Below are 27,827 nucleotides of genomic sequence, written 5' to 3' on the forward strand. Positions count from 1 at the left end.
TGGAATTATCTGTAATTTCAGACACCTTAGTCCCTACTAAAGGTTTTGAACACAGGGAATTTTCTTCTGTTTCTTTAGAAGTTTAGAATTCCTAAGGGAAGACTTGGAGTAACAAGAATAGGAGACTTATCACCACAAGATATGAAGAAGATCCCCACGCTGGCCCTGATTGAGCTGACGGCCCTTTGTGACATTTTGGGACTGGACTTGAGAAGGAGCAAGGCAGGAAAATGGAAGGCAACAGGTTAACCATCCTCTAGTCTATTTAAGAGTCTTTAACTGAAATAAGGTTTGACTGAAAACAAACTCATATTCACTTGAATTTTTTTTTTTATTTTGGGGTGGAAGGCATGGGGAATCTTAACCTCTGCAGGGGTGCTGGATAACATGTGGAAACAGCGGGATCCTAGATGAGGTTTGGAAAAGACTTTCTTTGTAAGAATATTGGTCCATAGTTACTGAGAACAAAGGGTTCCAGATTCATGGGTGAGTCTATTAATCAAAAGAAGGAGACAAATATTTATTAAGCAGCTACTGTGTGCCAAACACTGTGTGAGGCACTTTACAAATATTATCTCATTTGGTCCTTGCAAACAACCCTGGGAGGTAGCTGCTGTTATGATCTGCATTTCGCAGATGAGGAAACTGAAGCAGATAGCAGTCAGGTGATTTGCCCAGGGTCACACAGCTAGTAATTGTCTGAGGCTGATTTGAACTCAGGCCTTCCCGACTCTAGGCCCAACCAGAGCCAGGCTCCAGGTTCTATCTACTCTGCTATCTAACTGCTTCTAGTGCCTCATGACCAGTAACAGAGCCCAACTTTCTCCACCCCCAAGTCTCCCCCACCTCTATTTGTGGGTTTGCATCAAAATTTTGCTGTGCATGTTTACCCACAAGAGTGTGTGTGTGTGTGTGTGTGTGTGTGTGTGTGTGTGTGTGTGTGTATGTGTATCTGTTCTGTGGCACATACATATTTTTCTCGCACCTTCAGAGCTTCATCTCAGTAATCTTTGCCTTCTGCTAATTTGCTTTCTTGATAGACGCGGAGAAGGCTGAGACTCAGTTTTTGTTATTCAAGCACCTGTGGTCCCATCAGTGTGCGTACTGCCGCTGATACAGATCGCGGCCTCTCCATGTCTTGGGAGATGGTTTAATAAGTTGTGGTAAACAAAGAAATTATGGCCCAGTGGCCAACCTCTGGAGGTTAGTATTTCCGAATGTAGCAGATCCAATGTAGTGTGCTATAGCAGATAGAGTACTGGACTTAGAATCAGAGAGGCATGACTTCTGTATCCCACCTCAGATACTTACTGCTTGTGTGACCTTAGGCAAGTCACCCTCTCTAGGCCTCAGTTTTGTCATATGAAAAGCAGAAGGGTTGGACTCAGTGGCCTTTAAGGTCCTTTCCATCTCTAAATCTCTGTGTCCCTTATATAGTGGGCACTCGGTCTGTCCCTGGTCCTGTACTCAAAGCCCTTTCAGCTTAGTAGGGCCTGCAAGAGTTTGTGCTCCGTTACATTCACCCTGAGAACTGAGCTGAATGTCTGTGTCTCGAGGTAGCATTGGAGGAGAACTTTTATGGGCATTAGACATTCCCTTTAAAATTTGCCCCTTAATTCGGTTAGAATGGAAACTCAATATTACTTAAAAAGACATGAAATCCATTTTTGTCTCTTCCTTTTCTACAGAGAAGCGGCTTTTTGGAGTTCCTCTTAGTACTCTGTTGGAGACTGATCAGAAAGTTGTCCCCAACACACAAGTGCCTTTGATTCTACAAGCTGTAAGTTGGCTTCGGATGTCATGTACGTGTAGCTGTAAGTCAGCTTCTGGCCATCTGTCTTAAGTACGCTACCGTTCCCAAACCTCTCAGACTCTGGATTATGTATAGAAACCAGCTCCCAAGTTGCAGTCTTCTTAGATGGGTTTTCAAAGCTCCTGTCACCTACTGTTTCACTCATTGGCTCCAACTCTCTCCTAGTTGCTGTCCTGTTTAGAGAAGAGAGGGTTAGACACCGAAGGGATCCTGAGAGTATCTGGCTCCCAGACCAGAATTAAGGTAATTGGGTGGTTTTTGTTTGTTTGTTTTGTTTTTCGCTAATAATTGGAGTTTGGTCTTCCAGCTTCTATATTCATCAATAATATGGTGGTCTCTGTTCCTGGCATTTTCCTTATTAATGTGCACCTATGGCCAGTAGAAATACTCTCTTACTGACCTGTGCATTTTATGAATTGATATGGATAATTAAACATGAATGTTTGTTGAGTAAAATGCAAATTCAGTTAATGGATATTGATATTCATGTGGGGTGGTTCTATTTAATTTCATTTGGCTTTTTAGGCACCTGCCACCTTCCTTTTCCTACCCACATCTCCTCTTCCTGGTTCTCTTCTTATTTGGCACAATTTTTATCCAGTTCTCTTAAATTTCCATTAAGACTCAACTGACTTTTCCAGCCAGAAAATACACTGATTCATAGAGTTGAAAAGGTGAATGAAAAATCATTTATTAAACACTTCCTATATGCCAAATACTCTGCTAAGCACTGAAGATACAAATAGAAATGCAAAACAGCCCCTGCTCTCAAAGAGTTAACATTCTGATGAGGGAAACAACAGATACAAGAGAATTCTATGGGCCCAGGCACGGGGAAAGGACAAGAAGTCCTAACAGTGTACAACAGGCCATAGGCAAGACCCTGGGGTACTTCATTAAGTCAAATTACAGTGCCCAAGGTTCTGGACAGCATAGAGGCAGGACATATGATAAGGCCCAGTGGACCTCGGTCTCACCACAAGGGTTATAATCTCATCCAGACTGTGTAAACAGCCGTGTATTCTGCCCCTTGGATTATAGATGGCCAGGAAGTTGGGTGAAGAGGAGAAGGGAAGTCAAGGAAGTAGGCGTGGGTGTTTTGTCATGCTCAGACACTCAGTGGGGTCTGGGTGGCCTAGAGGAAGGAGCAAATGGAAGGAAAGGGAGAGAGCAATCCCACCACCCAGCTTCCCTGGATGGTTAATAGGATTTATAGCAGGATGAGATCTTCTAGGCCGGGGGGGGGGGCCTCTGTAAGCTCTGACCTTCGTGTCCCTCTGCCTGTGGCCTGCTCAGCTACCCTGATCTAGGCCACCCCCATCATTTTACAAAGGAAAAAACTGAGGCCTGGAGGGAGGGTAAGGGACTTCCTACGGTCACAAAAGTAATAAATAGAGTTCAACCCAAAAGTTTCTGACTATGTCTAGTATTCTCCCTCACACTGTGATGCCACATGATTACCTAACAGAGAAATTGTATTATCAGGAACAAGCATATGTCCCTATGGCACTGGGCTCCTAGAAATAGTGTCAATTCCCTTTCAATTCAACATACTTTTATTGAATACTTTGTATGTACCATGTAAGGGACTGGGGGGATATAAAGACAAATCCAAATAACCCCTATTCTCAAAGAACCATAATCCTTTTTTTAGTCTTTCTGAAATAAAGTACCCCTCTCTAGGAATTATCACCTCTTTTCCTTGAATTCCCATGGATTACTGGGTTTACTGGGTAATTTGGATAATAACTGTACTGCAGGTGGCTTAATTTCCCACCCCAGGTCACGTAAATTCAGTTACGATACCTTCCTAGCAAATGAAAATAAAGAACATGTATTTTAAATTAAAATATTTCATTAGAATGAAAATAATTAGCAAAGGAATAGAGAAAGTAAATTTACACACATTTCTGGAGGGATATAATCCAATATGCCTAGTCACGCACAAATGATGGCGGGGGTGGGGCAGGGGAGGGATAATGGGGAAGAGACCTGGGAAGCATTATCCCTTGAAATGCTTGTGTGCCAGGGTGAGGGAATAATTTCTCTGATGGTCAGGTTGGGTAAAGAAGATGTACAATCCTTCTTCATCCCTTTTCATCATGGTCTTTGTAGTTGGTTAGAAAACCATAGCAGTGGGACTTCCTGTACTGTGTTCTGCTTCCTTATTTCACGTGGAGTTAGGTGTATGGGTTTTCCTTCTTTCATGAATGTGTTCATGCCACCTTCAGCTGGTTTCTGGAAATAGAATGTGGCTAAAGTAACTTGTATTGGAGTCATCCCTTCTGAGCAGACCGAGTCTCACGACAGCATGTTGTTCTAGTTTGACTCCCCCTTCAATGGTTCTGCAATTGGTTCCCTAGCTCTGGGTCTCAGAAACACACTGGGACTCCTGAGCCCCTGGTTTATTCCATTGCAGCCTTGCTGAAGTTCACCTTATTCTTCCTCTTTTATGTTCTAGTCCTGGAATAAACCTGTCCCAACAGGTGCTTAGGCACATGTATCACAGGATGTCAGGCGTAGGACTCTAATCAAGCTAATCCTTGAAGCCTGGAGCCAGAGCCTTGTGGGAAATGTTATAATCTATATTCTCTTCGGGGGTGGGAAGAGGTGGGGATTAGTAGGAAATGTAACATGCACAAATAAATGTGAGATATTTTAAGTAGGGAGAAAGTACTTATAACTGGTGGGCACAGGGAAGGCTTCACAGAGGAGATAGTTGAAGAAAGGAGGATAAGGATTCCCGGAGGCAGAGTTGAAGAGGCAGTAGATTCCGGGCACTAAAGATGTGCAAATAGAGTGTTGCATTCAGGGAACAGCTTGTAATCAGTTTAGCTGGAACATGGAGAACAGGAAGGAGAATAAATATAAAATAAGGCTGGGAAGGTAGGTTGGAGCCTGATTTTTAAACTCCCTGACAAGTTTGTATTTTATCTAAGAAGCAATAGGGAGCCCTTAAAGGTCTTAGAGCATGGATGTGACCTTTGCCTTAGATTATTTTGGCAGCTTTTTAAAGGATGGATAGGAGAAGGGAAAGCCTAAAAGGGGAGAGACCTAATAGCAATTAGGTGGCTATTACATGGTCCAGGTAAGAGGAGATTGAGGGACAGAGCTAGAATAGTGGTTGTGTGCTTAGAGAGAAGGCAAGGGATATGAGACATTGGTTCTCCCGGAGCCTGAGGTGTCCAGCCCATGTTCTTCTTGGTTTCAGAGTTTGGAGCAGAAGCTAGAGAGAGAGTTCTATGCAGGCCTCTTCAACTGGGATGAGGTCCATCAAAATGATGCATCAGGTTTGCTGAAGAGGTTCATCCGAGAACTGCCTACTCCACTGCTCACAGCTGAGTACCTGCCTGCCTTCACCGTGGTACAGAGTGAGTAGCCTCATCCTCGGGGTTCTGGGGCACAGAAGGAATGTGGATGGGGAGTGGCAGGAGCTCACGGAATTCTTGTGCTTTATAAATAAGGTTCTCCTTTCCTGAGGCAGAACCTACGGGCTCTCCTATTACCAGAGGTCTTTCAGTACAGGGCAGCTAGATGATCACCACTTGTCAGGGATGTTAGAGAGGATATTCCTGGTCAGCTATTGGTTGGACTATATCAGTAGTCCAAATTAAAATAGAAATAGTTCCCAGTAGGCTCATATTGACTTCAAAAATCACAAATTAGGGGCTAGGTGGAGCACTGGATAGGGCACTGGCCCTGGAGTCAGGAGGATCTGAGTTCAAATTTGGCCTGAGACACATAACATTTACTAGCTATGTGACTCTGGGCAAGTCACTTAACCCCAATTGCCTCACCAAAAAAAAAAATCACAAATTAACTATTTGTGATACTGTATTTTTATTTTGTTAAACATTATCAATTACAGTTTAATCTGGTTCAGCTGAAGACCAACCAGCCAACCAAATAACTAAATAAATAAGGTTTTCCTACCACAAAAGCATGGAAATTCAATTCTCCAACCTCTTTTGAAAAAAAAAAATTCTCATCTCCCAAGGAAGAGCTCTATATCAACTTCTTTAAATGTGCTCCAGTGAAGCTCTGATCTTATCAGTGTGGGTACTGATTTCAAATCCTAGCTTTGCCATTTAGTACCTGGGTGCCCTTGGTTGAGTCACTGAACTTCCATGGACCTCAGCTTCCCCATCTGTAAAATAAGGTGGTTGGACTAGACTCCTGAGGTTCCTTCTGGCTCCAGGTCACACCCCATTGATTCTTTTCCATATTTGTGCTTGTCTTGTTCATGCTCTCCCAACGAGATACAGTCATCATGCCGGGAGCCTTCAATACATTGTCTTACCATTGCAAGGACATCAGTGAAGCCAATGGACTGCTCATCAGTTGTCCTGATTCTTGCCACATGACCAGCCCATTTCTTTGCTTATATATTTGTTGCTAACATCTTTTATTCCACTCTTATTATTCCACTGTTTCCTAATTTTGTCCGTACAGAGTTGCAAACTGCTGACACACCCCACATGCCTTGGTGATGCTCGTTTTCAATTCTGTAGACACTTTAAATGCATAAAAGATGAACCAAAAGGCAGGAACTTGCTGAGTCTTTCTGGGGGAGAGTCAACAAAAAGCTTGCTCTTTTCAGGCTTACAGGTTCCTTTGTGTTGGAGTCTATCCTAGCTCTCAGGTAGGATGCCTGTTGGGGTATGTGTGTGTGTGTGTGTGTGTGTGTGTGTGTTTTCTTTTTACCTAAAGATGCTAGAAAAGATTAGGGAGTTTCCTCTGGGGGGCCAGTTGCAAGCTTCTTCTTCAGTATCTCCTTCTATTTACAAGTAGAAATTCCTATTTGTAACTTCTTGTCAGGCATTTGTTGATAAGAGCTATCCTTTTGTTAATCAATCAATCAATCAATGAACATTTTTAAAACGCCTACTGTGTGTTGGCTACTGTGCTAGACATTGGGGATACAAGGACAAAAAAGAAATTGTTCCTGCCCTTAAGGAGCTTACCTTCTAATATAAACACATATAAATAGATACAGAGTATAGAAAGGAGTAGGGTCTGGCTCTGTGATTTCATTGGTCTTGGAAACAGCCAGGTAAGGAAACTCCTTCATAGTGCAGGTCAGCACCTTCTCTAATACTTTATAGTCTTACTTCATATATAGAACGGATATCATTTTTTTTTTGCCTTCTCAGTGGGTAGGAGGAGATACAGAATTTAGAATTGAAAGTAAAAAAAAATTAAGTTAAAGAAAAAATACTTATAGTCCTAGGGAGTTGCCTAGAGCTGAGCCCCAAGAGGCTGTGACTAGCCTAGGGTCATACAGTCTGTATTAGAATTGAGGCTTGAACCCGGGTCTTCCTGGCTTTGGGTACATTGTTCTAGCTACTATGCCCCTTTGCCTCTTAGTATATTATTCACTACTGGCTATAATATTTGCAATTGGTTTTATTTTTTTTTTTTACTTCTTAATGGTGGGAGAAGGGGAATAGGAGGGAGAGACTTTGGAACTGAAAATCAAATAAAATAGAATTTTAAAATTATATTATTCATTACACAAAATATATTTAAAATAAGTACAAAGTATTGGAGGAAGTCATTAATAGCTGGAGGAATGAAGAAAGGCCTCATGTTGGAGATAGCATTTGAGCTGAGCTTTGAAGGAAATTGAGAGTTCTAAGAGGCAACGGTTAGGAAGAAGTACATTTCATTATACACATTGGCTCCTCCTGAAGTTGAGATTGTTTCTAATAAATGTGTTGACAGCTCTAGAGGAAAAGGTATCCTCACATTAACTACAACAACAACAATAATCACAAGAATTTATTAAGCACCTACTATGGGGAGGCACTGTGCTGAGTGCTTTACAAGCATTATCTCATTTGATCGTCATGGCAACCCTGGGAGGTAGGTGCTATTGTTATCTCTGTTTACAGTTGAGGAAACCGAGGTGACTTGTCCAGTGTCACATAGTCTGAGGTGAGATTTGAACCCAGGTCTTTCTAATTCCAAGTCTAGTACCCTGTCTTCTGCCTTTCATAAAGCACATCCTTGCATGGGCTTGAACCACCAGCCTTCTAGTTGCAGCTGAATGCACTCACCAGTTACACCACAGAGATCTCTACTGCTTTTCCTCCAAACAGATATCCCAGACCTGAAGCAACGACTGCAGGCTCTGAATCTGCTCATCTTGATTCTTCCTGAAGCTAACAGAAACACTTTGAAGGTAAGGCCCCCTAATCTCACTTCACTCTCCCCCTCGGACTCAGCATGTCCTCTACCCTGCTACCCTGAGCATCCCCAAATATATTCTTCACTTTCCCCTCCATCATTCTAGACAGCCCTGGATCTGGCCCCAAATCTGTTCTCACACATGCATGAAAGGTCAGGCTTTGTCTTTGGCCAGGACTTACAAAGGCACCATTGGCTAATGGAGTTACATCGGGCTTTCACTCATGGAGATGTTACAGGGGATACAATTCAATCTGTAATGTACCCAAGTCACCTCATATGCTGTGTGATAATAGGGTTTTACTCTGATGCCCCAGGTGATCCCCAAAGAGGCTGAGGCAGTGGGGCCCAAGCCCTAACAGGCCTTCTCTGTTTGGAAAGCTATCAGTTACTAGACCAAGGCCAGGCTATGGGAGCCTCCTTCAAGGATCAGCCTAGCTAATGTCAGAAAGATTTATCATCACAAAATTAATTACTACAAAAACGGGGGGGGGGGAAACTGGAAAATGGTATCACAGAAACTAGGTATAGAGCAACCCCTTACACTGTATACCAAGATAAAGTCAGAATGGATACATGGTTTAGACATAAAGGGTGAAACCATAAGCAAACTAGGAGAGCAAGGAGTAGTTTACCTGTCAGATCTATGGAGAAGGGAAGAATTTATGACCAAATAAGTGATAAGGAGCACTATAAGATGTAAAATGGATAATTTTGATTATATTAAATTAAAAAGTTTTTGCACAAACAAGATTATTGAGTGATGAATTTTTTTGGCCATAACAATTCGTGAAACTACTGTGAATGTTTAGAGGGGTTACCCTCTGCAGTAGTAAAGGGGACAGGGACATCACACCAACGAAAGGACAGAACTTTGCAAGTATGGAAATCAGTGTTATCATTTCAGTGTTTTAACTACCGCTTCACTCCTTTATTCAGAAGGAGCTCAGTGTTGTTATTGGTATTCTTGTTCATCTCCTTTGTGAGATGCTAGTGTGTTACCATGGAAATGAACACTGGATCTGGGGTTAGATGATACAGGTTCAAATCCTGCCTCTACTACTTACTTCTTCTCTAATAATTATGGATAATCTCTAAGGGCCTTAGTTTCTTTATGTGTAAAATGAGGGGGTTGAGGGGAGGAATTAGGGCGTAGCACAGTGTCTGGCCCCTAATAGATGTTTAATAAATATCTATTGATTATTTACTGAGATGGCATCTGAGATCCTTTCCAGTTCTAAAACTACAATATCCCTAAGGAGTAGAGAGTGATTGTGAGAGGAAAGAGATTCATTCCATTTTATGGAGGGGCACACAGACCCAGAGAAGTCAAAGCTGAAGATGACACAGGAAGCTGGTGGTAGAAATGACCCTAGAACCCAGATCTCTATAATCCCAACCAGACTCTTCATCCCCATAGCTGTTCAGGATTAGAACTGGAGTACTCGTTAGGGAGAGGTGGAAGGTTCAGTGTCAGGAGCTGGCCTTTTCCAATTGCCTTCTCCCGGACATAGGATTTAGGACTAAAAGGCACCTGGAAGGCCCTGTAGTATGACACCATGATTTTACCGAAGAAGAAACTGAAACCCAGAAAAGGGAAGTGGCTAGCCTAAGGTTATCCAGCTAGTGAGTGGCAGAGCTGGGATCTGAATCCAGGTCCTCTGAGTCCAAATCCACTGTGTTTCCTGTTACTCTATATCATTCCTCCTTCCTTCTCCAGGCCCTGCTGGAATTTCTCAGGAAGGTAGTTGCCCGAGAGAAGAACAACAAAATGACTTTATGGAATGTTTCCATGGTGATGGCACCAAATCTCTTCATGCATAAAGGGCAGCCTCACAGAATCCCAGAGGGAAAGGGGAAGCAGCTGGCCGAGAGTGCTGCCGATGTCGTCCGGGCCATGATCCATTACCAGGACCTTCTGTGGACTGTGAGTTGGTGGTGATGGGCATGGAGAAGGGACTGGCTCTGTACTGATCCAGATAGTGACAGACCTCAGAAGGTGGTTTTGTGAAATGAAAAAAACCCGACCATTTCTGTCACTTTGTTTTCCTTTTTGATGTTTTGTCAAATGAGATAGCATAAGTAAACTGTTTTACAAATCATAAAGTACTGCATAAATGTTAGCTATTATTGTTGTTATTGTGACTCATAAAGCTGAATGAAAAAAATTCAAGTTGAAGAGAGTTATCATTACTTGGCCTATGTTAATCAAGGTTTAGAAAATGGGCCTCAGTAGATAGAGCTCCAGCCTTGGAGTCAGGAGGACCTGAGTTCAAATCCAGCCTCAGACATTACCAGCTGTGTGACCCTGGGCAAGTCACTTAACCCCAACTGCCTCACAGAAAAAGAAAGAAAGAAAATGGACCTATTTGGGGTGGTTATTCCTTTTATGAAATAATCCTTTACTTTTCAAAAGGATTCACCATAGGAACACAGTCCTGGGCACCTTGGGGCTGTTCAATGTACACTTATTGATTTGAATTTATCCCTTTAAATAAGAGAGCACCCTTTGAACATTTCAAATATAATTCTGTTTATGTGTGTTACACACATTACTATTGTGGTAAGTGAGGTATGCCCATATTTTATACATTTCACCCTTAAGAACATGAGAGATGCTGCTTGGTAATCAGCCTGATGCATTTTATTGGAAGTTTCAGTGCCATAATGGAAGAAGCAGCATGGTTGAGTAAGAAGAGTGTTGGATTTGCAGCCAGAGGTCCTGGGTTCAAATCCTGGCCCTGTCACTTAATATCTGTATGACCTTGGGCAAGTCAGTTAAGCTTTCAAAGCCTGTTTCCTTATATATGAGGTGAGGGGATGGGACAGGGGCTTTCACATCTCTTCAGCTTTCGATGTATGGTCTTGTGACACCTTCTTCCCCTCAAAGGAATGACGGGCTCTGGGACAGTCCTAATTCTGTTACCCAGGTCACCGTGTTCCCCGAGGTACTCGGGGGTCACTCTGCTAAAAGTAAAATTTCTCCCCCCTTCCCAATTCTGCCGCATCTCCTGCCTTCAGAGAGGACCCCCCTTGGCTTCAGCTGCGCTTTTCTCTGTTTGGTGCTAGGTCTCCTCCTTCTTGGTGGCCCAAGTCCGGAAACTGAACGAGAACAGCGGCTGGAGGCATCAGTTCTACGACAGACGGATCAAGAACTTCCTTAAGAAGATTCACACAGACAAGGACAAGGCGAACAAGACCCCCGGAGAGGTGAGCGTGGAGCCAGCACCCCTCTTCACGTTGATTCGGCACATAGCTAAGTGCCTGCTGGCTGCTCTGTGTTCACTGCTGCAGGTGGTGGCAAAGTCCATTCTGCAAGGCGTGGCACCTGTCCCTGGGCATCTCCTGTGTCGTCTCACTGCCAGGAGTGGCGGACAGATTCCACTAATCGGAATGGAGTTTGGGAGCTTAGCTACCACCAGATACCAAAAGGACAAGGTTCACAATTGAGCTCGCTCCCTGAGCGCTGGATTAGGAGTCAGAGGTTCTGAGTTTGAATTCTGACTGCCACTAACCACTGGGCGACCTTGGGCAAATCAACTCACTTTTCTGGGCTTCCATTTCCTCATCTATAAAAAGAAAGGGTTGGACTAGATGGCTTCTCACGTCCCTTCCAGCCATTTAAATCTATGTTCTCACCCCCATAGACTGACCCAGCAATACCCCTGCACTGATCTGTGACTTTAGGGTATGGGTGTTTCTAGTGGTCACAGACGATGGGGTCTGATCCTGGAGACAGAAACAAATTCCTGCCATTTGCAAGGTCTTTTCCGTCTCTTACTGCTGGGATCCTTTTGTTTCCCTTGCTCTCAGAGTGATAGAATCCCAGACTTAGAAGGGAGAGAAGGAAATTGCATTTCTTATAGCAGATACTATGTGCCAGGCACTGTGCTATGCACTTTTTACAAATGGTATCTCACTTGATCCTCACAGCAGCCCCTGGAGGTAGATGCTATTACTGTTCCCTTTTTATAGTTGGGGAAACTGAGGCATACAGAGGTTAAGGCACTTGCCTCAGGTCACACAGCTAGTACATGTCTGATGCTGAATTTGAGCTCAGGTCTTCCTGACTCTAGGCCCAGGGCTCTACCTGCTGAGTCACCAGCTGCCTCTAGACAAGGGACCTCAGAAGCAGCTCTGACTCAGCCCATAACTAAGCACAGATCCAAGCTACAGGATCCTAGCTAAGTGACCGTCCCAACCCTTTTGAAGATTTCCAAAGATGGTAAACCCACTAGTCCCTTGAGGCAACTCATTCCATTCTAGGAAGTTCTCCCCCTTCTTTACTGACTGACTAAAACTGCCTCTCTACAATTCCCATTCATCGCTTCTCATTCTAATTCCTGGGACCAAGAAGAAAAAAGTCTACTCTCTTTACCATATGACAGCTCTTTAAATATTTGAAAACGGTTCTCATTTCCCCCCTAAGACTTTACTTACTAACTGTGTGACCTTAGGTAAGTCACTCTCCTTCTCTGAGTCTCAATTTATTCGTCTGCAAAATAATGGAGTTGATGTCCCTTCCAGCTTTAAACCTGTGACCTTATTATCCTTGTCTCTGAACCTCGTCCTCCTGGGAAAGGACGCTGCTGTGGGTAGCCCTGTGATGAAAGGTAGGAAGAGGAGGGCATGAACACAGTGGTTCTCTATAGTACTTTTCTGGGTTTCACTGGCAGTTTTTCTTGAGCCTTGTGGAGGGGATGAAGGGGAATCCATTGAATTGGATGGCCTGCCTTCCCCAGTCGTTCAGCCTTAGTCATTTTAAACAGAAACCTATCCCACCTCTGGACACCTGGGGGCGCTCCAACTTTATTCCCAAATGGTAACTGGGCTGGTGATTCAATTTGGCTGGGAGGTTGTTTTTATGTATTTATTTATGTCGACAGCTCTTAGTACTGTGAAAAGACGGAGGCTGGCTGGCTGAATGTGAGCCATTGTTTTCAACCTGGCTTCCTTGGCACCCAACCCTGGGCCTCTCTGGGAGCTTTTCCCAGGTGTCCCACCCTCCCTACTCCACGGAATGGCTTCTGTCTGGGCTGGAGACCTCTGCCTCTGGCTGCCGAGAGACAGAAGGAGGTGCAGCTTCTGTCTAAAAAACAAAGGGATTCAAAGCTTCAACGGCCTTTAAACCATCAAGATGTTAGTCACCTCTTTTGAGTACGTTAAATGCTCTTTCTGAAGACCACACACCACCAATAAGCTCACCCTCATTTTGGATTCTTGCATGCACTGGTGACACGATTTCTTGGCCAAAGCCCAACACAGAGAAGTGAATCATGCCTATTTGAGAATGTGTGTCTGTGTGTCCGTGCTTCTCCTTCCTTAGCCTTCCAAAGTCCATTTGTGTGCATGTGTGTGTGTGTGTGTTCATATAGCCTTCTAAAGGCCATTCAGATAGCCAGGTGAGGAAGTGGATAGAGTGCTGGGCCTAGAGTCAGGAAGACTCATCTTCCTGAGTTCAAATCTGGCTTCAGACACTTACTAGCTGGGTGACCCTGGGCAAGTCACTTCATCCTGTTTGCCTCATTCTCCTCATCTGTAAAATGAGCTGAGAAGGAAATGACAAAAAAAAAACCCAAATGGGGTCACAAAGAGTCAGACATGACTAAAGGACAAAAAAAGGCTATTGTGTTCACATGCTGTCTTATTAAACTTCCTGTGTCCATCCGATGTGTGTGTGTACGCACCTAGAGTGGTTCTCCATTGCCTTTAGAGCAACGTATGATCTCCCAAGCCTAGCTTTTATCCAAGGTCTTCCATAGCCTTTCCCATTGCACAATATTTCCTTTTCTTCATTTCTCTCTCTTTAATCAGACCGTGCTACTAACTCTTCCCTAGTCTTGTCCTGGATTTTTGCAGCCTGTCCCCCTGTGCCTGGAACACATTCGTTTGCTCCCCCTCTTTGCCTTTTGGAGCCATTCTCATCCTTCAAGGCATATATCGGTTCCTCCACAAGTGACTGAATACATGAAAAAGCATTTACTGAGCACTTACTGTGTGCTAAGCCCTGAGGATACAAATGGAATAGTGAAACACTTCCTGTTTTCATGGAGCTTACATTTTAACTGGGAGAGACAACACATATACACAAATTCGTCTGCAGAACTGATGGAAGAACCTTAGAAGTCCCAAGGGTGCTTAGATAGTTCCCTTCCTCCTTCCATTTTCTTTGTGCACTTTGTATCTGTCCTTTCACTCTGTCTTATATCCTGGAGTGTGCTGGTAGATGTTTAACCACCAGCTCTTTTTTGGGGGGAGGGGGAACACCGCTGTATGTGACATACTTTACATTTTAATCTGCGTTCACATGTTCTCCTCACTTTCTTAAGTCTAGACCCTGAACAAGACAATAATCAAGTTCTGAGCTGTAGGTTTGTCAGCTTCCAAGGTGTAAACGTTCACACTGAAAATTTAGCCACTGCCTAGTCATACCCAACTCTTTCTGATCCCATTTGGGGTTTTCTTGCCGAGATACTGGAGTGGTTTGCCATTTACTTCTCCAGCTCATTTTACAGATGAGGAAACTGAGGCAAGCAGGGTTAAGCGACTTGCCCAGGGTCACACAGCAAGTCTGAGGTCAGATTTGAACTCAGAAAGATGCATATTCCTGACTCCAGACCCAGCACTCTGTTCACTAGGGTGCCACCCAGCTGCCCAGGCTAGCACACCCCTGCTTATATCTTAAAGGTAAACATGTTGAATCCCTACGGTGGATCTTAAGTTCCTTGAGAGTAGGGATTATTGTAATTTTTTGTCTCTATGTTTCTCCCCTCCCTGACTCTGACTTACCTATAAATCAGCCCTTCAATAAATGTGTGATCTCATCAGCTGGCTACTCCCTCCACAGGTGCATATAGCAACTCACCCATGCCTTCTCATCCTGTTTGTGGCTTTCTGTGAATCCTCCATAAAGGAGCCTCCAGTACGCTTACAGTCCTACTCTGGTTCTTTTTACCGATGAATTCCCACTCAGCCTTTCAGTCTCATCTTCTGCAAGGAGGCTGCTCTCTTCTTCTCTGTTGTTAACCTAAAGGGGTTCAGGCTTCACCTGGACTTTGTGGGTGCCAGTGCAGCGCTTGGTCTGCCCACCTGTTATCCCCCAATCTTGGTGCTTAACAGCTCTCACCTCCCTTTCCCATCACAATATGTCATTGGTGCTGTCTTTGAGGCCATCTCTCATGTCAAAGCTCAGAAGACATTATTGGTAATGTGCTCACATCCAGCGTGCAGAGTCCCATTGACCTTGGGATTGCCCAAATTGTGATTCTTCTAAGATGATGGTGTCTCATGATTCATAGCCTTAGGGCATCTCCAAAAAGAATCAAAAGAAATAAATAATAATCAAAAGGACCAGCTTGAGATCATTGAAAATACATAACAGGTACTTAATGAATTGTGCACATCTTCTCTGTTCAGCCTTCTAGAGTCTGTATCATTTACTTAGTCATTGATTCAAAAAGCATTTATTAAGCGCCTACTCTGTATGAGGCACTGTGCAAAAACAAAGCGCTCTTTGCCTTCCATGACCTTAAATTCTCTCAGGGGAAGGTACATGTACACAGATAAGTAAATGCAAAGTAGATGTTTAAAAATACAAAGTCATTTCAGAAGAGAAGGCACTAAACCCTGGGAGAAGAAGGGTTGGCCTTGTGTAGGAGATGGCAGCTAGGTGGCACAGTGGATAGAGTGTCAGGCCTGGAGCCAGGAAGACCTGAGTTCAAATTTGGCCTCAGATACTTACTAGCTGTGTGACCCTGGGTAAGTTATTTTACCCTGTTTGCCTCAGTTTTCTCATTTGTAAAATGAGTTGGAGAACAAAATGGCCAAGCACTCCTTGCCAACAAAACCCCAAATAGAGTCACAAAGAGTTGGACATGACTGAAGAGTAATGAAGAGATGGCCCTTGGGCAGAGCCTTGAGGGAAGCCAAGGGTTCTAATGGTAGAGATGATGAGGGGAGTGCCTTCCAGGCATGGGAGATGAGAAGTGGAGAAAGGAGAAGGGATGTTAGGCAGCAGATTGGTCAGTTTGCCTGGGGTGTGTACACGTGTCAAGTCCACAGGGATTTAAGTGCTTACTATTTATTATATGCTGGGCACCATGCTAAGTGCTAGGAATGCAAATACAAAGGGAAAGAAAAAACAGTCCCTTCCCTCAAGGAGCTTACATTCTAATGGGGGAAGATAACCTAAAAGGAAGCTGGAAAGGGGCTGGAGGATGATGAAGGTACCTGGTGAGGAAAGCATTGTAAAGCAAGTCTGGAGAGTCCAAAGTACAGCCTGTAGAGGGATTAAGACATGGCTAGGGGGCAGCTAGATGGGACAGTGGATAGAGCACCGGCCCTGGATTCAGGAGGACCTGAGTTCAAATCCGGCCTCAGACACATAACACATACTAGCTGTGTGACCCTGGGCAAGTCACTTAACCCCATTGCCTAGCCAAAAGAAAAAAAAAAAGACATGGCTGGTCTGGGCTTACTGTTGTTCAGTTCAGCCATGTATGTCCACCTCTTCCTAACCCCATGGCCGTACTATCCATGTGGTTTTCTTGGCAAAGATACTGGAATGATTTGCCATTTCCTTCTCCAGTGGGTTAAGGCAAACAGAGGTTAAGTGATTTTCCCAGCATCACATAGCTAGTAAGCGTCTGAGGCTGAATTTGAACTCAGGACTTCGTGACTCCAGGTCCAGCATTCTGTCTACTGAGCCATCTAGCTGGTTTGGGCATCTTCCTTAAAAAGGCCAGGAGAGTCAGGGGTGCAGCCTACAGAGCAGTGAGAGGAATTCTGTTCTCCTTTAACACATCTCTTCTTGTTTGTGTATGCACGTCTGCATTCTTTGTTCTTCAGCCATCCAAAGTGGTGAAAATCCAGGCCGCTCTGCTCCTAAAGGACTGTTTAGAGGTGCATCTACACAATAGCACCAAAGCTGCTGATGTGCTTAAGCAGTTCCAGAGACACCTCTGCTCCAACAGCTGGAATGTCATGAAGACAGTCAACCTAATCCAATGGTAACTCCTGCCTGGAAACTCCAGGGGCCCCAAGGAGTGAGGAAACAATTGTGGAGTTCACCATCAGTGGACCCTGGTTTGAATATTGCCTCTGCCTTTTAGCTTGCCCTACACAAATTAGGTCCACAGCCTTGGCCCCTCTTAAGCTCTTTGTTCTAACCACTACAGCTTTTGTGACCTTGTAAGTCACTTCCTTTCTCTGGACCTCAGTTTCCCCTTCTGTAAAATGAAAGGTTTATTCCAGGTGGTCTCTTAAGATCCTTTCCTACTCTAAATGCTGTGCAGGTATAGCCTATATATAGAGATCGTGCATGGATAGCCTATATCAGATTACATGATTGGGGAGGGGGGAGGGGAAACATTTAAACTCAAGATCTAATAAAAGTGAATGTTGAAAACTAAAATAAATAAATAAAATCCTTGAAAATAAATAAAGAAATGCTGTAGAACCGAAAGTGTGCCAGACGACCTAATGCCAGATCCCTAGATTTATCCCCAGAGTCAATTAACTATCTGTAGAACCTTGTACAAGTCACTTCCCCTCTATAGGCCTCAGTTTCTTCCCCTGTAAAATGTGAGTGTTGGACTAGATGAACTTTAAGGTTCCTTTTAGCTCTTTAGTTTCTGATGCTATGAGCATAAGCTTTAACATTAAATACTAGCCCACATGCCTCCAAGCATGTAGCTGTCTAGGGTGACCAAAGAGAGCTGCTGTGGTCTAATGGGAGAGAATGCCTCTCCCCTCAGAGAAGAAAGCCATTTTGGGCAGCGTATGGATAATGTTTTGAAGGGCAGCTGACCTGTCGTTTAATATCCTTTGCTCTAAATCTATTCATGCCTTGGCCTTGGAGGAAAAAGACATGGTGACTTTTGTGGAAGGACAAGATAACAATAACTTCCATTCCTATGGTGCTTCTATATTCTATTTTATTTATTTATTTTTTGGCTAGGCAATGGAGTTAAGTGACTTGCCCAGGGTCACACAGCTAGTAAGTGTCTAGTGTCTGAGGCTGGATTTGAACTCAGGTCTTCCTGACTCCAGGGCTGGTGTTCTATCCTCTGCGCCACCTAGCTGCCCCCTATATTCTAAATAGTCTACATTTACAAAGTATTTTTTCCTTAACCACCTTGCTTATAGCAGGCAGGATCCTAGCAGAAAGTAAGCCCCAAGACCGAGTGCCTTTGAGGGCTCATCCCATCATTGCTGCCTGCCCTTTTGGGAGCAGAGGAAGCAGGGGTTCAAGTTCGGTCCATTGGGTGACTTTGTGATGCTAGTGAGAGGCTTTGCCCTCTGCCAGTGCCAACCTTGTTGACAGGATGAGTGAGGCCCACTCACACAAAAAGGAAATCGGATTCCAGAATCTCAAGGCAAAAGAGAACCTTCAAGGTCCCCTTCCTTCATTTTATACACGTGGAAGTCAAATCTCAAAGAAGGAAAGGGACTTTGCCAAGGTCCTACAGGTAGTAATATACAGAACCAGGATTAGAATCTAGTTCTCCTGACTCTCAAGTTCAATTTAAACTTAGTCACTGTTGTTCACTGAAGATAATAACTATTAGAGATTTTTCTTATCATCTGTAGGATTGAATTCATGTATCAGAGTTTAGAACTGGAAGGGACCTTATAATTAATTTAGTCCAGCTACTTCATTTTATACATAAAGTGCAGCCTGAGAAGGAAAACGATTTGTCAAAAGTTACAAAAGTAGTCAATATCTTAGTTCAGATTCAAACTCAGTTAAGATAGGACAGGGCTCAAATTCTCCTGTAACAAATATCATCTCAAGGAAAAATGTCTGCCAATGAATGGAACAGACTAAGGCCCCAGTCCTCTATATATTACTGTACCCATGTCCACCCCTAGCCAGGAGGGAAGGAAGGAAGGGAAGGGAAAGGCCTAAAAGTGGACCTTGCCTTCCTGTCTCTTATGCTGGGGCTTTGACCAGGCCACCCTTGACGTTGTTGACCCAAGTTAATTTTCTGCATGAGTCAAATCTGTTTAGTTACATTCTTTGCCCCCCTTGTAAAGACCTGACACCCAGTCTTGGTATATGCCTTTGTGCCTATCCCTGACCATACCATGATATCTAGAGTTGGAAAGGAGCTTAGAGATCACCCATTCCCATCTTTTCATTTTACAAAGGAGAAAACCAAAGCTGAGGGTGAGTAAGGAACTTGTCCACGATTACATCTAAGAGATCAGTGGGGCCTGCACTTCTGGGTGTGGGGTCTTTAAAAAGTCCCCCCCCCCCCCATTCATGCTGGAGAAGTATCGTACAGTCAGTAGAAAGGGCACTGGCTTCTGGTTCCAGCTTGCTGGTTAGGTACATAACCAAACGCAGGTCACTTAATGGTGCTGAGCCTTAACTGACTCATCTATAAAATGAAGAGTTTGGTCTCTGAGGTCCCTTTTGGGTCTCTCTGCTCTTGTGATCCTTTGATCTTCTGTGAAATGGAGGCAATAATCACTTCCCTACTTTTCTCATAGGTGGTTGTTTGAAAAGTCCTATGCAAACCTTAAAGCCCCATTGAAATGAGAGCTTATGTCATTATGAATGCCTTGGCTGCCTTTGGACCATCCTCACTGACATATGTATCTTTCTTCTGTGTTCTGCAGTAATGGGCCTGTTGAATCATCAAACCTGCTCCTTTATGAAGTCGGCGGGAACATAAGTAAGTCTGCCCTTGGGCCTTTCAGACAATCGCTTTGGCAGTGATCCACATCTACCAGTCATTCTCTTTTTGAGTGTGAGTGGAATAGAGACCACTTACCCAAATAAAAACTCAGAGGTATCTCCAGGTAGAAAACAGAAGGTTTTATTCTAGCAAGTCTCTCGCGAGAGTTGGGCATCTCCTACCCAGAGCAGACTGGTGTAGAGAGGCGAAGCACAAACAACAGCAAGCTGTGTATATAGTCTTAGACAAACCACTCCAAAAAGCCCCCCTCCCCGCCTGTCTGTCTCAATCTCTTTATCCTCATTGGTTGAGGCAAGAGACCTCACAGTCTAGATTTAGAACCCAAAGAGACACATTTTACTCAAAACTAGCTTGGGAGTTAGAGGATTGCCTTATTTTGGTAAAGTTAAGGCACAAAACAACAGAGGGGGTGGTTACAAAACAAGGGAGGGGTGTGGGCAGCTGGTGCACAACCCCCTTCCCCAGAAACGAAAGTGAAACTTAGGCCCAGCTCATGCTGAAACCTTACTACATTTATGGAGCATAGCTTAAATCTTACATGAGAAACTTTCACTCGTCCCATACAAGTGGGACACTTCTATGAAGGCAATCAAAGAGGAAAGCTTCTTGATTGTGGGATTTCACTCACTCATTCATTCATTCACTCATTCATTCATCAGCTCAGTATTCAAACAACCACTATCTAGGCCTTGTGCTCGAGACTGTGGGGAAAACTAAATGTGGCTCAATGAAAAGAGTGCTGGATTTGAAATTAAATGACCTAGGTTCTGTCAAAGAAAAAATAATATTAATACTATTGCTGTACTCTATTTTTAGGATCAATTCTTCCAGAAACAATTTTATTGAATATTTTTCAATTTACTAAATGTTTATTAAGTGCCTACTATGTGCCAGGCACTGTGCTAAGTGCTAGGGATGTAATTGTCCCCTCGAGGAACTTACAATCTAATGAGGGAAGACAACACACAAGAGGAGGCAGGAAGATGGAGGTGGGGAGAGGTGGGGACATCAGGGGGTACCTGATAAGGGGGGCATCTTATTCCATGTATTTGAAACCAGGCAGAGCAGCAGATGCAAGGCATAGGGAGCTGAGAGCCCAACTTCAGCCATCTGTAAAGAAAGGCATAGTGCCCTTTGCCCTCTGGCACAATGCTCTACCCCGACGTGATTATAGGAATCCCAAGGAAGTAAATCATAACAACACAGTTTGGGTTACCCTTCTAGGATAGTCAAGTAAACAATCCCATTCCCTCTTAAACCACTGCTCCCACTCCAGGAATAAACAAAGGTGCCTCCTCCCCAGATAGATAACAGTATCCTTTCTCTAGAGAAAAGAGTAGGTCTTGGCACTAGTCACTTCATTTCTTTTGAGTGGGGAAGCAATGATGTCAACTAGACAAGAGTTATTCTTGGTTAAAAGATTGGCCACCACCCTTACTCCATTTGCCAGTGAAGAGTCCTTTTTGTCCGGGACCTTTCCAAGGGGCTTTTCCAAGGTTCTTAAAAAGGGCTTTAGACAAATACATTATTTCTTAATACTTTTAGTTTTGCAAAAAAAAACAAAAAAAGGTTTTAAATTATGTTTCCACAGGTCAAAGCCTGATTCTCTTACTTAACTAATATGGCAGACTTTAGGCAAGTCACTTAACCATTTCTGTTGTTTCTTCATCTGTAAAATGAGGGGTTGGATTTAATGATCTCTCAAGTCGTTTTTAGCTCTGAAGTCTATGATCATATAAATAAAATAGCTGTTGCTGCCCTTGCAGAGCTCACAGCCTAACAGGGAAGATATCATAGATGCCCAGATAACTTTAACATGAAATCATTTTCTTTAAATGCCTTCACAGAGGTGAAAAGCGTTCTGAGCGTTCAGAGGTGGAAACAATTGTTTCTGGCCAAATGGGAGGAGAGATGGCACCTGACCTGGGCACAGGGGTCAATGTGAAATTGGGGATCTGGTGTCAGGCTTTTGCTGACCTTTGGCAAGGTCAGGCATAGATTTGGCTGGTCATTTCAGCCTTCGGTTCAGCAGTCTTCAGTGGCTCCCTATTGCCTTCTGAGTAAAGCTCAGATCCCTCTGCCTGCCTTTCAAAGCTTTCCACAATCTACCATTATACCTTTCTAACCCTATTTCATATTACTTCCTTTTGGATGCGCAAAACTTCAGGGAAACTGCACAATTCTCATCTTTCTCTGAATTAATTCACCATGTGCTCTCCCACCTTATGGCTTTGTTTGCACTGTTTCCTTTGCCAGGAACGTCCTTCTTTTTCTCCTCTTTGCCTGCTAAATTCCTTTAAAGTCCAACTCATATTCGACCTCCTCCAAGAAGCCTACCTACGTATGTTCTGTTTGTAGTCTGAAGGGACTCAGACTTTACCTGGCATTTTGTTTCACCTGTCTCTGATGCACTTGTCAGTTAATATTGTGTTTTACAGTTATCTATATTTGTGTCATATCCATCTCCTATGCTGTATGCTCTCTGAGAGTAGTCAAGCCAGTCAATAGCCATTAGCCTTGACTGTGTATCAGGCTAAGTGGTGAAAGACAGTCCCTGTCCTTAAGGAGCTAGCATTCTAATAAGAGGGGTATTTATTTAAACTTAGTATCTCTCTCAGTACCTAGCTCTGCACACAGTTTGCAGTACATGATAGAATTTTTTGGTTTGTTTTTTTGAGGCAGTCGAGGTTAAATGACTTGCCCATGGTCACACAGCTAGTAAATGTCTGAGGCTGGATTTGAACTCGGGTCCTCCTGATTTCAGGGCTAGTGCTCTATCCACTGAACCACCTAGCTGCTGCTGTGATGGTTTTTTAATAATGTTGAATGAATAAATGGCCTGGGATTTAGGGACTCAGAATGAGGACAGAGTTACAGGTGAGGCTGCAAATAGAATTCGGAGTCAGTCAGGCTGTGGCTATGGAATACAGGATATTTTTCTGTGGGACCTAGCCAGCTCCTACACAGATGCAGTCCATAGCCTTGGCCTCATAAGTTCTGTGTTCTAATTGCTCGAGGCCAAATGTTTCTCTCCAAAATGGTAGAGCGATGTGAGTTTAGACTCAAACTTCACCGAACAAATCCCCTTAATAAAAGGATTTGTTCAGTAAAACTTGGGCTCAGTCAAAAGGCCACACCCGAGGACCTAGAAGGCCATATGTGGCCTTGAGGCCTCAGGTTCCCCACCCCTGGTTTAGAGCATAGCATTTAGATGTTTCACAGTCTGTTTGGCCACAAGGCAGTTCAACAAGTATCTGATAAAATCCATGGAATATTCCCAACCCAAATGATTTCAGAAAATGAACCTTGTTTGTTAGAAACATTTGTTATGACAGGCAGTATGGGTTGGTGGAAACAGCATTGGACCTGGAGTCAGGCCACCTAGATTTGAATCTCAACTCTGACACTTAATAGCTGGATGACCTTGGAAAAGTCATTCTATTTCTCTAGCCTGCAGTTTCTTCACTTACACAGTTAATACTTAGATTACATGGGGAACGATCTTTGGAAGCTTTAAAACCTTGTAGAAGTGTGGTACTCTTTCTCTTCCTCCTTTTCCTCTTCTTCCTGCTCCTTTTTCTCTTCCTTCTACTTCTTCTTCTTCTTCTTTCTTCTGCTCTTCCCAACTCTGATGCTTATTATAGTTGTGTGACCTTGACCAAGACATTCCTTTCTCTGGTGGCCCCCACTCTTCACCTATTTACATGGGGAAGGGTCTTTGAAAACTTTAAAACTGTGTGTAAATGTGGTCTTTCTCTTCCTATTATTTTTTCTCTCCACTTCCTCTTCCTTCTTCTCTTCTCTGTCCTCTTCCCTCCTCCTTTTCTTTTTTTTTCTTTTTCCTCTTCTCCTTTCTGCTCTTTTCAGGTCTGATACATACTAGTTATATGACCTTAGAGAAGTCATTTTACCTAATCTGGTCCTCAGCTTCTTCACCTATACAATAAAGACTTGCATCACCTAAGGGCATGGTCTTTGAAAAATTTTAAATCCTATAGATATATGGTTATCTTCTTTCTCTTCCTCTCCTTCCTTTTCCTTTGCCTCCTCCATTTCCATCGGCTCTGATGGCTATTTTTCAATTGTCCCTTTGCCCCACAGGTGAACATTGCCTGGATCCAGACACTTACCTCTTAGACCTGTACCACACCAACCCTCATGGGGAGTGGGTCATCAAACAAAGCCCCACCTTACCCCGGACACTTTAGGAGAGTTACCAAGGTAAGTGATAACTTTTGCACTTTGGTCCTGGGAAGGTAGTAAGTAGAGTGTCCTTATCCTGCTGAGATCTGCCTTTACTCCCTTGATGGGGAGCTGTCAAATAATCTTCAAGGCCTTAGGTGGAGAAGCTTTGAACTTGATATTGTCAAGGTGGGATGAGATCCTGTCCAAGGTCCCTTCCAACTCACAATGCTTCTGAAGCTCTGATTTCTTAGGACCCAGCTGAGACTGAAAAACAGAAGCATTAAGGGCCAGAACATTGCTGTCATTCAGCATCTCAAAGGCTGTCACCAAGAAGGGGTCCCAGGGGAGTACTAGAACCACAGTCTTCTAACTGGAAGGAGCTTCATTTGGCATCATTCTAATTCAAGTCTAATTCGTAAAAGCAAAAATCTCCTTTACAGCAGCGATGTCAAACTCTGACTTAGAAAACCACAAATTAACATTACCTATGCTGTATTGTATTTTTTTTAAATTTTGTTAAACATTTTCCCAATTATATTTAAGTCTGGTTCCCTCTTCAGAGTTTCATGGACACTTACTAGCTGTGTGACCCTGGGCAAGTCACTTAACCCCAGTTGCCTAAACAGAATGAAACAAAAAACCCCCCTAAAAACAGAGTTTTTTGGTCCGTGAGTTTGACAGCTCTGCTCTACAGCATCCCTGAGAACTCACTAACTACTGGGGCATTCTTTACACTGCAGGCTAGCTTAAACTGTCAGGAAGTCATCCCTTATAGGAAATAGTATGCTACCTCTTGGGAACATCTCCCCATGGCTCTAAGGTATGGCTCTGGAACCAAATAGAATAAGCCTAGTCCTTCTTCCTCATGATAATTTTTTCAAATACTTGAATCTAGTGTTTCCTCTAAGTTAGACATACCTCATTATTCAACTGGTGGTAGTATGTCCTGGCATTCATTCAGTCCCCTCAATCATCTTTGTCCCCATTGCTTTATATGATCAGTGCCCTTCTTAAAATGTGGTACCTAGAGTGGAATATAGTATTCTAGATGTGGTCAGAGGATCTGCCATGGTGGAAACTGCAGAGAAAAGCTCAAAATAAGGCTTGATAGGAAGAAAAAACTTCCTAAGAATCAAAGGTGTTCAAAAATGGAATGGGCTGTCTTGGGAGGGGTGGTATGTTTCCCCATTACTGGAGGTCTTTGAGAATATCCTGGCCGGTCACTTGTCAGCACTGCAATGGAGGGGATTCTTGCTTATATCCCAGTTGGGCTGGCTGACTTGTGGGGTCCCTTTTGATTCTGAGGTTGCTTAGGTTTGCTTTGTTTTTTATTCAATTTATGCCCTAGGGTCAGAAAGAAAGAAGAGCAGCAGGAAGAATGTTTTTTTCCTTTTGAGCATTTCCCCCATCCGGTGCCTTTAGCTGGGAGATGTGCAGAATTCAGCCTGAAGGTGGGCAGAGACGTGGAAGCCACAGATCACTTCATGTTTCAAAGAACCCAGCTGATCAGCAGCACAGTGCCTACCCCTAGTGATGCGTGAATAACCCATCTAGGTGGGCAGACATTCTCCTATACAGCATTCCAGCTAATGGTTGCCCAGAAACCAAACTGGCAGTGAAATCCTTGCCCATTCTTGGGTAGTGACTCAGAGAGAGAGGAAAAAAAAAACAAGGTCCTAGAAACTGCAATCCTGAAAGAAAAGTATGCAGCTGAGAAAGGCATTCCCATTTTGGAAAGCTTTGTGGCTACTGGTGATGAGAACAGCTTCTTCATGTTTTCTTCAAGTTCTCTGCTCTGTACAGAGAAGAAATGCTGCTTCTCAGGGATGCAGCAGAATCTTTCTAAGGCAAAAGAGCTCAATCAATCCATCCATCCTATCCTCAAGATGAGGATGTGGGCTGTTACCCTTGTCACTCACTTCCTTAGCTGCCTGCTCTGACTTTCCAAAGTGATTTTGTCCTTTTTATTCATTTGACTGTGGCCTCACTCCTCTCAGAGTCACCGTTGGTCATTGTCCAGAAATCAAGCTGAGTATTAGGGGTCTTTGAAGATGTATATATTTTGACCCTTTCTTGCCAGTTCAATGACCCAGTATTACTTCTTGCTTAAGAAGCATCCAGTGGCTTAACTTTTAAAAATGTGTGTGGTATGAAGTCTGATGCCTTTATTGGAAATCCCTTCTCCATATGTAAGATTTGCTGATAGAAGAGTGCCTAGGGAGTCTTTTCTACTCTGACCCCACTGATGACTCTTGGAGATGTCCAATGCCCTGAGCCATATTGCTGTTCCTCTCCCATTGGTCTTACCAGTATTTTGGAGACAATGTCTTTGGTCTCTGTCTCAGCACTGTGTACATATTGATAGTTACATAAACACATTTTGCAAAATGTAGTGAATGAAACAAAGCCAGACAGTTGCATTGCCTGGGCAATGTGATCTTCACACCTTTCTGATGTGGTTGAAAAAGTCAAAGTGGTCACATTACAGTGCTGACTCTGGCTATCTCCCAGATGGAGGTGGAGACCTTGCCCATGCGAGGGACAATAGAAAAAGCCCATCCTCCCCAGCACAGTTGAGGTGGGGCAGGACTCTACTGTCCCCCTTCATTGTCCTCAGATGTGACTGGGGCTGCATCTGTGCCTGACTGCCCTGGCTTCTAGCCATGATCAGGGAGGCAAAAAGGAGACATTGTTCTCCGACCTCAGTGTATACAGTTGCAACATCCCACACCGTTGTGAGAGGCAAGAAGTAGCAGACTGGTCTGAAACCAAAACAAGAATGGTTAGGATGCAGCTCCGTACCCTAGGGTTTCTTCCTGAGCGGCCCTATTTACCAGAACAGAATGGGCTCGACTTTTGACTTTTCCTCTTGGCTCCTTGAACATCTGCGATGCCTTCTAACTACCCTGCCTCCTCCCCAATATGGATCAGTGCTGCTTGCTCCAGACAATCGAGCATCCATGTGCTGTGATCTTGCCATGCTGAGAATCTCTTTGGTACTTCTGGGCCTCCATGAGTTTTATCACTGTCCTTTGGGTTTAACTGTAGATTGTGGCCAAGAGAGATGGGAACATAGAACTTCAGTAGCTCAGTTTTTTTTTTTTAGGGAAATTGCTGTGAATTTGACATGTGATAATGGTGCAGTAGCTGGGTTGGGATTCAAGACCCATACAACGTTTGGCAAGTCCCTTGACCTCTCTGGATCTCGATTCTTCCTTTGTAAGTGGAGTTTGGGTGGGGTAGGGGTGGTGCTAGATGATCTCTGAGGTCCCTTGCAACCCTCCCTTGACTTCAAATCATGGAGCAGAGATAGAGCCCATCCTTGGGACTGAGATTCAAGGGAAAGGTGGTGCCGGCAGTGTCAGCACTGATAGTGGTCATAAGACTATGGGATTTGGTGGTGAAAGATCATTCCATCCAAGGTCTTCATTTTTTATAAATGAAGAAACAGAAGCCCAAAAAAGTGGGGTGACTTGCCCAGGCTTGCAGAGACAAGATTAGCACCCAGGTCTTGTGATTCCTAGGGGCTCTTTCCATGACCTCACACAGGTGTTCCAGCCATCTTTTATTTCCTTGCTTGGCAGGGGAGAAGAAAAAGAAGAGGTTGAAACACTACAAGTTCTTGGTTTTAAGTATTGAATTTATTATCTTTTCATTTTTTAAAGTTATATTTAAAATTAGTATCAATAATAAAGATATAGAAAAGTTTAAATTTTTTCAGTTTTATGTCTTTCAAGGTTTTTTCCCTCCCCACTTCCCCACTCCAGCTAAAATGTGTCCTAGGACAGTGGTGGGGATCCTGGGGCCTTGAGGCCACATGTGACCCTCTAGGTCTTCAAGTTTGGCCCTTTGACTGAATTCAAACTTCACAAGGGCTACATTCAAGGATGTAAGGGCCTCTAACATGTGTCCTCGAGGCCCAAGATTTCCCACCC

The 27,827-nt window shown here is 43.7% G+C and overlaps 1 protein-coding gene across 2 annotated transcripts in view; it reads left to right on the forward strand.

The window, feature by feature from the left end:
- ARHGAP40 (Rho GTPase activating protein 40) overlaps window positions 1-27,604 on the forward strand; it is a 115,849-nt gene extending 88,245 nt beyond the window's left edge. For both annotated transcript variants that reach the window (XM_020990802.2, XM_020990803.2), the window contains exons 6-16: window positions 79-244; window positions 1,689-1,780; window positions 1,979-2,056; window positions 5,025-5,184; window positions 7,915-7,997; window positions 9,723-9,929; window positions 11,072-11,212; window positions 16,850-17,010; window positions 19,628-19,683; window positions 23,809-23,928; window positions 25,241-27,604. In XM_020990802.2, the coding sequence (XP_020846461.1) occupies window positions 79-244; window positions 1,689-1,780; window positions 1,979-2,056; window positions 5,025-5,184; window positions 7,915-7,997; window positions 9,723-9,929; window positions 11,072-11,212; window positions 16,850-17,010; window positions 19,628-19,683; window positions 23,809-23,915 (1,251 nt within the window). In that variant the 3' untranslated portion in view covers window positions 23,916-23,928; window positions 25,241-27,604. The remainder of the gene's footprint in view (window positions 1-78; window positions 245-1,688; window positions 1,781-1,978; window positions 2,057-5,024; window positions 5,185-7,914; window positions 7,998-9,722; window positions 9,930-11,071; window positions 11,213-16,849; window positions 17,011-19,627; window positions 19,684-23,808; window positions 23,929-25,240) is intronic.
- The last annotated feature ends 223 nt before the right edge of the window (window positions 27,605-27,827 follow it).

Source organism: Phascolarctos cinereus, unplaced genomic scaffold (assembly GCF_003287225.1).
Source record: "Phascolarctos cinereus isolate Bilbo 61053 unplaced genomic scaffold, phaCin_HiC Scaffold_2;HRSCAF=192, whole genome shotgun sequence".
Classification (NCBI taxonomy): Eukaryota; Metazoa; Chordata; class Mammalia; order Diprotodontia; family Phascolarctidae; genus Phascolarctos; species Phascolarctos cinereus.